The sequence below is a fragment of the Notothenia rossii genome (genome assembly GCF_949606895.1).
Source record: "Notothenia rossii genome assembly, chromosome: 1".
Lineage (NCBI taxonomy): Eukaryota > Metazoa > Chordata > Actinopteri > Perciformes > Nototheniidae > Notothenia > Notothenia rossii.
In genome coordinates, this window is record NC_136912.1 from 64,775,869 (window position 1) to 64,788,540 (window position 12,672).

General features: G+C 38.6%; 1 protein-coding gene and 1 long non-coding RNA gene across 4 annotated transcripts; one reads left to right on the forward strand and one right to left on the reverse strand.

Annotated features, from left to right (window-relative positions):
* Positions 1 to 1,718: 1,718 nt before the first annotated feature.
* Positions 1,719 to 3,130, reverse strand: LOC307028219. Its single transcript, XR_013804895.1, has 2 exons — positions 2,039 to 3,130; positions 1,719 to 1,818 (listed from the first exon to the last, which is right to left on the reverse strand). It is a non-coding gene; the product is annotated as an uncharacterized lncRNA (long non-coding RNA).
* Positions 3,131 to 3,916: 786 nt separating this feature from the next.
* On the forward strand, positions 3,917 to 12,672 carry LOC307039147 (uncharacterized protein). 3 transcript variants are annotated; one of them, XM_079680972.1, is made up of 6 exons: positions 3,917 to 4,158; positions 5,385 to 5,550; positions 6,831 to 7,105; positions 11,372 to 11,434; positions 12,163 to 12,206; positions 12,591 to 12,672. In XM_079680972.1, the coding sequence occupies exons 1-3, from the start codon at positions 3,937 to 3,939 to the stop codon at positions 7,019 to 7,021; spliced, it is 579 nt and encodes a 192-aa protein (XP_079537098.1). In that variant the 5' UTR covers positions 3,917 to 3,936; the 3' UTR covers positions 7,022 to 7,105; positions 11,372 to 11,434; positions 12,163 to 12,206; positions 12,591 to 12,672. The 3 variants fall into 3 exon arrangements, with proteins under 3 accessions (XP_079537098.1, XP_079537099.1, XP_079537097.1); XM_079680973.1 differs by lacking the exon at positions 12,163 to 12,206; XM_079680971.1 differs by lacking the exons at positions 12,163 to 12,206; positions 12,591 to 12,672 and adding an exon at positions 11,964 to 12,086.

Here is a 12,672-nt window from a genome sequence, read left to right on the forward strand (position 1 = left end):
GCGACAGTAAAAGTAGTCATTTTGCAGATTGGTCCATTTCAGAATAATATGATATGTTTTATAATGACTGATCATTAAAGTGTTATCAAAGCTGGTAAAGGTGCAGCTAGTTTGAATGACTTTGTATACTGCAGGCAGGGTAGCTTTTGGATTTACTCCAGGTGGAACTAAAGTCTGATTTAACACTTGATTATATTTCACATCATTCATCCACATCTGTAAAGTAACTAAAGGTATTACATACATGTAGTGGAGTAAAAGTACACCATTTACCTCTGAACTGTAGTAGAGTAGAAGTACAAAGTAGCAAAACATTGAAATACTTAAGTAAAGTACAAGTATCTCAAAATTGTGCCCAAGTATAGTACTTGTTGAGTTTATGAACTTGGTTACTTTACACCAGTGGCTATAAAGATAGAAAGACTAAGCCTTGCACAGAGGCATGAAAATACATTTTCAAAATGCTCAACAGTGCTGCCAAAATTATAAACTGACTGCTACACAATTAAAATAAATGCTTTTTATATATTTCTATTAGATGTGACTCTATGGCGTTTCTGTTAATATTAACACTGCTGCTTTAGTTGTTCTGACTGCTAAAATCCTGTTATTCCTAATTTTAAAGCCGATATTCTGTGGGGTCAGGGGGCTCAGATCCTTGTCACCTTTTTCATACCTGATGAGTTTGCATCCCTGTTGTCAATTTGTTTGGTTATCTAGGCACAGCTGTGTGTGACTCCCTCTGGTACACTGGTATGTGTTTTCCTAATGTAGAGAGCATTGATTAATTAATAAACTACACACTGACTCTAGATCCTGACCAAATCTTTATTTTTTGATCAAATGTTTTTCAAAAAAATGTATTGTATATTATATAACAGCTGCACATCACAGACCGGAGTCTCTGCTGCTGTGGACCACGATGGAGGCGATCATCCTCTCCATCCCCAAAGACCCTGCATGGCATGGAAATCTCCTCCTCCTGGAACAATTCTACACCCAGCATATGCTCCCTGTGTTGGCCAGTAGAGAGGAGGACATTTAAATAAACATACTCTTAACACCCTCGGACTCTGCGTTGTGTTTCGTATGTGTGATGGGGTGTTATGCAGAGGGGAGGAAAACAGGACACAGCAGATTGGGATTGTGGTGGAGATGCTGAGCAGTTATTTAATTGTTGCGTGTAATTATTATTATACTGCGTGCTTCTTAGTTATTCCATCTTTTGCTGTAACATGGATCTGTATGTAACTCTATATTTACTTGTTATCTACCACACTTCCTTCTACATCATACACCATCATTATACATGGTGTATATAGGATATATATTTATTTGTATACATATCTGTAAATTGTATAATTTTATTTTTCGTATTTGGGATTTCTCTTTTGTCCACTCAAATACACTTGGCCCTTTCTCTTTTCCATGTGGAAAATGGCAGCTGCATATTCTGCTTTTCTCATCTGCTCCCTGTCTGCTCATCTACGATGAGAAAATTATATAATTAATTACTAATAATCATTTAAACCTGTTATTACCAATATTTCACAAATTCTTCATGTAAACTTAAGAGTACAGCTGTATGTTGAGTATGTCAACTTTGCTTGGTTCATCTTACTGGGGGGCAGCTACATGGATGTCAGTGCAGTCCACAATAATTTTGCAGCTGAAGGCAGAATGAATGTATTATTGACTCAGAATGAAGCACAACTTCATGTCATACAATACATTGACTTTATTTGTAATTGTGTAAAAAAATATGAATATTGATTAGCAAGCAGGACCTGCAGGAACAGAGAATGGTGATGGATGGAGCTGGGAAGAGAGAAGAATAAAGAAAACAGATCAACTTTATTATCGGATATTAAAAATTCAATTTCAAAACAAGTTGCCGCTCCTACAGTTTTCTAGTATGTAAAGATGATTTCACATGACCAATGCAAAATATCACACTCAATACATGTGTGTCTCTGGGGGGTGCATTGTGCCTTTGATGTATATAAATAATATACCATAACCAAATACTATTACGTACAGTGGAAATCAGGTTGCCAGAGCAGGTCAGTCCAGTGTGCTTGTTCCTCAGGGTCTCAGCAGTTACAGGTGAGGTAAAGAAAATAAAAGAGAAAAAGGTCAGTAACAACACTTTAAAGTAACAACACTGAATAATTATCTCTTTTAATAATTTTCTCTCAGTAATCACTCAACTACTGTCTTTCCAACAAACAGATTGACTCACTCTCACTATCATCACAATGAAACACGTCCAGAAGAATGTCATGCAAAGCTGCCTGCCTTCCTTCCTTCGACTCTCCCTGAACTGCCTGATCTTTTAATGGTCAATGTTAACCATTTGTGCAGATAGCATTAAATAGAAAAGATCGCTGATACTAATGTGGGGTTAGCCTACCTCCCGCCCCCTTAGCACCTGGTGGAGGGGGCGATAGGCTACTCTTCAAATGTTTCACAAAATACTTACCATCATGAATACTCTTACTGTTTAACATTTCGGTTTACTTCGTGTTAAGGCTAATACAAATGACAAGGCTAAGTAATGTAATATAATGCTAACTAACATGCTCGCTACTAGCTAGGTAGCTAACTTGACTATGTTCCATGCAAAACATGTATATTACCTGATATGTTTGGTCCAACAACTCCTGGTCCTTTCATCAGACGGGAAGCGATAGAACGAGCAAGTGGTATGATCTCTTTTGTGATTACAACCTCGTACAAAGCACACAGGCATCTTGTAAAAGTGAATTTATTGGAGCAATCTCTTATATTTATTGGAGGGAATAAATCAGTCTTCTTCCTCTTTGCTTTGCGAGTCACAACCAGTCTTGGAGCATTATCGCCTATGACATCACTTACGCGACCCAGAATGCATTTGGGATTTGTAGTCTTTCTAGTTGCGTATTATTCATAGTCTTATATTTCAGCAGTTTTACGACAAACTGTGACTTTTTTTGCATGGAAATGATTGTTTAAGATTGACAAACATCATATGTGTCATTCGTGGCACAATTCAAACGGGATCAAAAGATAACTTTTCTCTCTCCATTGACTTCTATGTATAATTTTCCGCTTCCGGGGTCCCATGGAGGCTCCCGGAAGGGGAGGGACTTCGCCTCTCTATTGGCCAAAGACGCTGCCACCGGCATTGCGATCCATCCTCTGACAAAGTAAGTTGGGTCACTAAAGTCTGATACATGTTTTGCTTAGATTTAATAATTGGGGCTTTTTTTTAGGCCTTTACTCGCATGGTTCATCATACATACTGAACTGTTCTAAGTCTGAGAAATGCTTTCGCCATAATCAGCAAAGCAACATTAATGTGAAATTATTCTTGCGGGCGGCTAGCTAGCTAGCTCACGTTCAACATAAGCTTAAACTAGTTTAGCTACATTTATATCAGCTCATAAGTGGTGTGTGAAAAATATTTGTCTTAATTACGGCTACATACGTCGGTGTTAAAGTGTGAGTTATACGTTATCTTAATCGCTTTTGTTTTACACATGACTACTAACGCTGGCCGACATTTTAATATATGTTTGGGGGGGAGGGGCATAGTCCATGTGCTTGTTACGCGTATGAAACAGGAAACACGTAAATGAACTCAGTCTGTCTAAAGTAGTTAAACCGTCACAATGTGCATTTAAAAAAGCTAGTTTCACTACATAATTCACTTTTTCTGTTCTCTCCTGCAGCTCCTGTACCCACACCACAAACCCATACACTGATCTACACCATCATAAAACCAACGGCACTTTTAAGAGCCAAACTCAACCTATCTCCCTATCTCCCTATCTAGCTCTCTTATATCTATCATCTGTTTCTTTATTCACCCTTCTATCTATGTTGTGTACTTCTCTACTTTCCTGTGTTTGTCAGTCTGTCTGTCTGTCTGTCTGTCTGTTTGTTTGTAATCCCATGTTAATCATGCCAAGTGGGTCTACAAAAAAGACATGTCCCTTCTGTCAGAACATTTTATTTTGTGCACAGAAGATCTGTGGACATTGCCTTAAGGAGCAGCCAAAAAAGCCACGCCTTGAGAAGAAGCTCAAGAGGTTTGATGAGAAGCAAGGGGGTTGGGTGTCAGGGCGGAAGAAGAACCACAACATTGCTTCCATCAAGGATGAAGCCATTGTCTTGGTATGTACACTTTTTACTGTATGTTAAGGCCCGGACACACCAAGCTGACACCAAAGAACTGACACAGACGGACCCTGACTGTTTGCCAATATATAGGGCCAGGATCAAGTTGAATGTTGTTTTTATATACATTTATTTCTTAATGATGTTTGTATCTTATTAACCAATATACACTTTGATATCAACTTCAAATATAGATATTATTGCAAAGGTATTATTTAATATTCTCTTTTCTTTCCATTTTAAAACTACTCTTATCTTAACTTTCACAGCCAAGGGACACTATTTTAATTTAACTACACATTTAAATAAACTTCCATGTTGTGTTCCATTCTTGCTTATGTTCACACTTTTAGACCTTAAAGGTAGGGTATGTAAGTTTGACAAACCGGCTCGAGATCGCTAGAATTTGAAAATACACAACCGGAGAAATTCTTCCACTTCCTTATAGAGCCCCTCCTCCAACACACACGAACGCGCACATGACCAATGAGGGCACGAGATAAGTTTGTGCACAGATGGAAGGCTGACAGGCAGGTAGGCCATCCAGTTACTTTAGCCGGGCCGGCTCAGATGATTGGTCATGCTTTTTACAGTATTACGGCTTCCACAGATGAAATTTTTTTATGGATTTTTTTGTCAAAGCACTTAAGATATCCATTGCTATCGGGATGTTAAGAGCATTCCATGGAATATAACAAAAAGTGTATCTCGAGCCGGTTTTTCAAACTTACCTACCCCACCTTTAATAAGACTACATAATTGTATGTTACTACTCTATATTACTCTTACGACTGCAGCCACAACATACGGGAACGTTTTACATCGTAGCACGCAATTTCAATTTCAACAGTGTCAAGCTATGCTTGGATTGTGTTACATTTTTTATTATGCAATAGTCATTGTAAGTGTTAACTGTTAATTGTTGAGTAGTCACACATTTGTATCTTATTGTACTTTAACTTTAAGATTATCAGGGTTTGAACTGGGACTCAGGATACTAATTTATTTGTATTTTGTGTTTGTCTATAAAATATTTTCTGCTTCTACTGTGTAACCCTTCCTGGTAAACACATGATTCTGCAAAAGCTTAACTCAGCATAGGTTTATTAATGGTATACAACTAGATGCTGTCATCAGTGATGTTATAGTTGTAGTTATATAGTTGTTGTTGATGTTTCCTTTCCATTTCTTTAAACAGTAAATACATTATTTTGTCATTACAGCTTAAGAAACTCCATGCCATTGGCTTTAAACCAGTGCTGCTTCTTGGCAAGGAGACCAGGAAGAAGGACGTCAAATGTGAAATCCTAACCCCTCGCTGCACACTGACCGCCTATGCCCAGGATTACCTTGACAAGATAGGCACTTTTTATGAGTACCTTTGTGAAGGTGAGATGCTTGCACTATATCTTCACAGTTCACAGTATTGTGTACACAAAATGTTTGTATCAATGGAGAGCTTAAAATGTCCTTATAACCAACACAGTTATATGGAATGAGTTTGGATCAACTCATTTAATAAAGTCAGTTAAGTTAACAACAACTTACAGCGACTGTTTTCAATCCATCCAAATCTTGTGGGACAACAACTTGATCCAGTATTTATCCTTTGATACAGCCAGAAAGCAGTCATTCGAGCCATTTATTTGGGTTTGGCAAACTATATTTTTGTGAGACAACTAACACACATCCTTTCTACCTGTTAACTGTCACTTTTTTTAGCTACAAAGTATTACAAAAGTTGAAAGTAATTGCAAAATATTTAGGGATATGGACAACGTTTGACTGTTTATTATTTTAGCAAACTACATACAATAAATACATTTTTAAACACTGAGTATGTAGCCTAATGAGACATGGCTTACTCTGCAGAGGGGACTTGTGGACATTTAACAGTTATTTATCAGGAAATAGTTAGGCAAGTTTACGTGAATTTGAAAAACCATTTTGGGGTATTGTGCTACCACTTGCGCATTCATTGTATACAAATTGAAAGTTGTAAAGTTGTTAATGTCAAGGTAGTTAGGTTTGATGACTGAAATGTATGTTTAGGCTTGAGCCATCCCTTAAGCAATTTCCTTTTATCAACGCCCAAAAGGGAGAAATATTTTGAGGTTAATGGTAAGCGCACAATACATGAAGACGATCCCAGTTGACCACATATTCAGTTTGGCAGTTCTGTATTAAGGTCATGTTTCTCGGGTTCTAAACAAAAGCAGTTATCCAGTGCATCCAGAGGTCCCTTTACATTACATTTATGTTTTTATCCAAAGCCACTTGCTACTTATTTGATTGCACTTATGCAAAACGTGTTTGCGTCAGTCTCATAATTTCTGAACAAAATGTGTGGATGTAAATAATGTAAGGGAACATACTAGCACACGTCTATATGTTGTCTACCGACAAATTGACATGTCACATCACATGGAATGTTGACCCAAATCGGAAGAATAATATCGCAAAAACAAAACCATAAATGGTTGACTGGATAAATACCACTATTTCTCTGCTATTAACTTTGACTGCACACAGTCCTATGACATGACGAGTATATCTTTGACCCTGTCTGGAAACATACCTTAAGCACGCTGTATTTCTTATTTCTAGATATATGAGTTAACTTCTTTGTCTTAAGCAAGTCAAGACCAACATTTGTTTAACTTGCACAGGTTGGACACAGGACTCCACTGGCCAGGGGGTTGCGGAAGATCCTGAGGAAGAGACAGTCACGCTGAACCTCACACCCTGTGACCCATCTGAACCAGAAAACAACTGGCAGGAGGCAGGGACCACAGAGAGCCAGGTGCCAGAGACAAGCACCGTGCAGGTGGAGGTGCTGAAGACCCCCCCCCCCCCGTGAAGCAGTGCACCATCATAGAGGTGGGGCAGGAGGAGCAGCCCCAGCGGGATGATGTGAGACAGGCTACCACCACGGAGGGGCCAGGTAATAAAATAGATAGATAGAATCGGAGGGATGAAACCCTCTTTAATGGTCACACATGCAGAGCACACAGCACACACAGTGACATTTGTTCTCTGAGATTTGCAGCTTTTATATTTATAAAAGTCAAGAGTGTTTTCCGATATTTTCCTAAAAAATTATTGTAGGTAACTTGTTGACAAGTCGTGCTTCTACAATATCTCAAAACACCTAATTGCACTTCTTGCATTTTTGGGAATAATGATTGTTCCAATTAGGTCTGGGCGATATACAGTGCTTGAATTGGAATAAAAAAGGTGCCAGTAGTCTAAATCAGCAACAAGTATTTGGCACAAAGTCATAGTATAGCCTATAATGCTGGTGGGTTTGTCTCTTTACTGTATATTTTAGAAAGGCTCACTGTACTTAAACAAAATGACTCAGGGTGCATCTGAGATTAGAGGGGGTGCAGTGGTAAAGTGCTATTTTTATAAGTGGGGAGTGGACCTGACACCCTCTAGTCTAGGGGGGTCCGGGGGTATGCTCCCCCGGGAACATTTTTTTTTAAATATTGAAGTTAGATGCATCAATCTGGTGCACTTTGAGAGCAAAATGAAGAGATATATGGATACCTCTCAACATCCATAATGAAACAACTGTAAACAGATTTACTTTTTCTTTATGGATATAAAAGAAAGTAAAGCTTGACTCCTACTGGCTGGTTAAATGACTCCTCGTCCCTGAGGCCACTACCAGTTTTTTGTGCCATTTTGCTGGATTTATTTGTCAATAGCGTTGCTGCACAAAGTGATAGCCCTCTAGTTTAAATCTACTACCCAAAAAGAGACATATGGAGATGGGTTACAATTTTAAAAAATTGCAAATCTATTTGGGAACAGTGGGGCCGGTCCTCAAATCCTATAGGGGGGTCCGGGGGCATGCTCCCCCGGTAAGATTTTTTTTTAAATGTTGGACTTAAATGCGTCAATCTGGTGCATTTTGAGGGGGAAATAAAGAGACTACACCCATATGAAACAAAAATGTATACATTTAAATAATCATAAAATCATAAGTACATGGCCATAACCAATAACATACAATATCCAATATGAAAAAACATTGAAACTTGTTTATTTATTTGTTTTTGGTTCATTTATAGTTGTGAGTGTGTCTGGGCTCCTGAATCAGCCTCTCCTGTCTCCCTCCTCTCCCCCCTGCTCCTCTTTGAGGCAACAGCAAAGACTAGTTTTAGCTCTCAACAAGTTTATCTTACCTTTTTTCACCTAGTTAACATTTTGTTTGTATTATTCATGCGTATTTTACTAATCACTACCCCCTCAAATGGAAATATGTGTTTACATAAATGGTGACCGAACCGTTTGAGACCCACTGAGATAACTTAAACTAAGTTAACTATCTAAAGACTCAGAGAGTAATTTACCTCACCAGAGCTGTAGTTTTCAGCCTCTCAGTCTGACAGCAAAGGACTCTCCCTCCACCTTGTTGTTGAAACAGCTCCCTATATCCGTTAGCGCAGCTAGCTAGCACCAGATGCTAACAACAATACACGTAACCAGTGCGCGCGCTTTCTCGCTCGCTCGCGCCACACACACATCCACACACACCCTCCCAAGCTTGAATGACACACAGAGACCAATCGAGGGCATTAGTATGATCTGTATGAAAGTGGCAATGTCGGCAGGCCACGTCATGTAGACAGCCAGTCACCCTCTGTGACTGTGAGGCAGAGTCAGACCCTCATTTGCGCTGCGTTGCGTTTACAATATATACGTATATTGCCGGCGGCTGAGTACCGGCATTTTACTGAGTACCGGCACCTTGCTCAGTAAGAAGTGCCGGTACCACATGGGTAAAAATCAGAAGTGCCGGTACTGCGTACCGGTGAGTACCGGCCCAATTCAAGCACTGGCGATATATCGAGTTTACACGATACATCGTGGATTGCACTCCATGCGATGTCGTAAAGGACCACATCGTGAACATCGAGTATTAATTGTCAATTTCCCGCCGCGGCCAAAATGAGCTTTCCTTTCTCCCTCATAGACACAGTCACACACGCAGGCACACACGCAGGCCCCGTCTAACTTGCACACAAACATTACACACATGCACAGTGACAGAGAGCAGGGCTCGACATTTTAAATGGCCCGCTGGCTCGGAAGCACTATTTAGACACCCCGGGCCAGCATAACGTACTTTCCACTTGCCCGCTCGGGCCACTAAAAATATTGCTTTAAAAAAATAAAATTGTCCAGTGGTAGGCCTATAGGTACTTTGACAAGCAATTGTCTTAAATTGTTTCGTTTATTAACGCTACAACATAGCGTTTCGTGAGGCGGTTGTCGTTGTTGGGTGAAAGGCAAACGGGAGCCTGCTCGCGCTGGCTTCGCAGCAGCTGTTTGCTGCAGAGCCAGCGCGAGCAGGCTCCCGTTTGCCCGTGAGCGCCGGACAAAAAACTATCTTCAAATAAAATAAAGTCACCGGAGGAGTTAAAGGAGAGTGACAGGGAGCATGAGAAGAAGAGGGAGAGAAAGTTTCAGCCAGCTTGATCGATGGAGTTGGCTTCTAGTGGTGCAGCGACGCGTCCTAAAACCCTTTTATAATCTATCGATTAGATTTATGATTCGAAAATTATAAAAGTAGGGTAGACATGTGGAGATTATCCGGCTGAAAAAAACGTGCATTTATCAAACAGGTTTGTTTTCCACAGACCTTATTTCCAGCTATTTTCCAAAACCCTGTGGAGAAATCCCATTGCTTTTTTGTCGAGGGAACCAGCAGCTTCCTTCCTGGTTTAGGACGCGTCACTGCAGCTCTCAATATGATGCCCATATAAACAAGGTCTTCTGTCGGCTCTGTACATAAATGCCGACCTATGCTGACAAGTAAGTGAAGAGTAGAAAATATAGAAGGTATTGGCTATAGGGAAATGTCCCAGCAGTTTAGGAGAATGAAGGTTATAATCTAATCTAATACATAGCCATTACATGTCTAATTGATAATGACAGGAAGACAGAAAGCGCATTATACTACTAATAATAATAATACTACTCATAATAATAGCAGACATTTTTGAACAATGACCACAATATCATTATTTTCATAAACCAAATATGAACAATTGAGGAAAATGAGGAAGAACTGATGATTCAAATGTTGTAGTAGCCTACAAGTAGTAATGTAGTTAGTGCATAAATTACTATTGCAACAAATGTGTTAATTTTCTTCATTATTAGTCGATTTTTTTTAATGAAGACATATGTTGCAGGGACTACTAGAATCATCATACTGGCGTGACTGTAAACATCAGGGGGTTAAATTAAAAAAAAATTATTTTTATTTTTTAGACGACATTTCAGAATATCGCGATATATATACCGTAAATCGCGATATAGTCAGTAAATATCGCGATATCATTTAGAGACCATATCGCCCAGCCCTAGTTCCAATAGGTAAATAATAATAACAACAATAGCTTAATCTAAATAACAATTTCACCTCCAACTTCATAAATATGAAAGGAAAATGGGATACTTGGGTATGTGTATATCCTTAGGTACTCGGATATAAATAAATATTAAACGTTTAGAAAAATACAGTCTTTCATTCCTGAACAGACATGTGGTTACTATATGGTTATACCTTTTTCACACAAAAATGCAAAGCAACAGCATGCTTACTTTACATTTGATAAATCCCCAAATAAAACTCCTATGTGATTTGGTTTACACACAGAAAGGTTCTTACATTGTAGCGTTGGGCAGTAGGTCGATTACATCAAAATGATTTGGCTCATGCCCATATATTGTACGAGAGGTTGATATCATTAATATCGTGGTCTACCTAAAGCAATCCCTGACCATAGGGGTAAACTTTGAAGCAACTCATGCAACAACGTCATGCAGCATATTTAAACTTTATACTCAAGAACTGCATTTAGAAACGACACTGTCCCATAATGAACATACGGGGAATAAACTTAGGTTTTTTAATCAAAGTTAAATTCATTTAACTTTACAGCACAACATGTTAATATTTATCAAACTATTCCTTACACATAAAGTATGGAGTCAATTATATAGGCAAGACAACAAAACACCTAGACTTCATAGATCAACCTCAATTAAATCGCAATAACAAAAAGATATCTGTACCTAACACCTATTGCATCATGTGATGCTGCATTTGTGGGATGTATTTTGAAACTTGAGTTTAAGCTTAACTTGGTGTACTGTATGTATATAATAATATTTCTTCTTCATCCCACAGCTGTCAGGACAGGGTCCGTGAGGGACACAGTACTTGGTCCTAGACGCAAAAAGAAAAAGTCAGGTATATTAACAGTATTAAGTATTTTGACTGATTATAAACGTTTGCATGAGTCGAATTGATTGGTATTCTAATAAATCTATCGACATGTACTTTAGCAAAGTGCATGTAAACGCAGTGATTGATGCTTCTTCAGTGAGTTAACAATGCTATATTGTGACTAATAACTATAACTGATACATTATCCAAAAATCCAAAGGGCCTTAATTGTCTAATTAGATTAAAATACATACAGTCATAGTTGATAAGGTGGTGATGAGAATGCTAGGCAGTAAAGGAAGCAGCAGTGCAGTATTTTCTTTGGTCATCTCAGGCTCAGCAGTGGTATGGCCATTCAAACAAGCATCCCATGTTAGGACTGAGAGCAGCTTGGTTCCATTTCAATGATGTATACAGTAACTTTTGACCAGTGATAACAGTGTGGTCACTTTTCATCGTGCAAGTCTGGTTGCTACTTTAGTGTTCATAGTTGTATTTATTTTATTTCTAATATGACTAATACTGTATGTGGAACCTGCTTTGATGTTCACAGATTGCTCCTACCACACTCGCCTAGAAACTTTCCCCATCAGGAGTGTAATAAAAGAAAGAATGAGAAATGTTAGACGGGAATAAAAGTAATGCATAGGGTGTGCTTTATGATTTACAAACTTCCAACACAATTGTTTGCTAAATAGCGTATATGCGTTTGGTCTTTCCGAAATTAGAGATTTGTTTTCTTCTCTTGATAGGGAAAAGCAGAAATGTTGGTGGAGTGGGAGCCCTGTCCAGTATGGTATATATCTTCCAGTTACTTGGCTTCGTGTCATCTGATGTAGTCCCATGTTGTAGAACAAACACATGATATTTAACAAATGCAAAACATCCAAATCTACCACCAGTCCTCTTATATATTTCACTGCTGTTATTCTGAAGCAGCTGAAGTAGTGTAGGAACAAATGATTGTTTAACTTCATTGTTGTCAATGTATGTGTTTTTGTTTGTTTTTATTGTTTGTTAGAACATTTGTTTTCATTTCTATGTTCACTTTTTCAAAATGGTAAATGAAACATTTACTTATATAAATTGAGTTATAAGATGTTTGCTTCACACATGGTTTATGCTTTTCGGAAAGACGAAACCAGTAACTGTAACTAACATTATTCCATTCTGTTTTCAGTGGCAAGGAGTGGGCTCATTCCTGGCAGCCGAAGAATTCTCCGGGATAATGCATAAAAATAAAATCTGTTATTTGAACACCA

What these genes read in the sequence shown, in the direction of transcription:
- LOC307039147 (XM_079680972.1), top strand. Translation starts at nt 3,937, where the DNA reads ATGTTAATCATGCCAAGTGGGTCTACAAAAAAGACATGTCCCTTCTGT. An exon ending in AGGATGAAGCCATTGTCTTG is followed by an intron (nt 4,159 to 5,384) that starts GTATGTACACTT and finishes TTGTCATTACAG; the next exon opens with CTTAAGAAACTCCATGCCAT. An exon ending in TTATGAGTACCTTTGTGAAG is followed by an intron (nt 5,551 to 6,830) that starts GTGAGATGCTTG and finishes TAACTTGCACAG; the next exon opens with GTTGGACACAGGACTCCACT.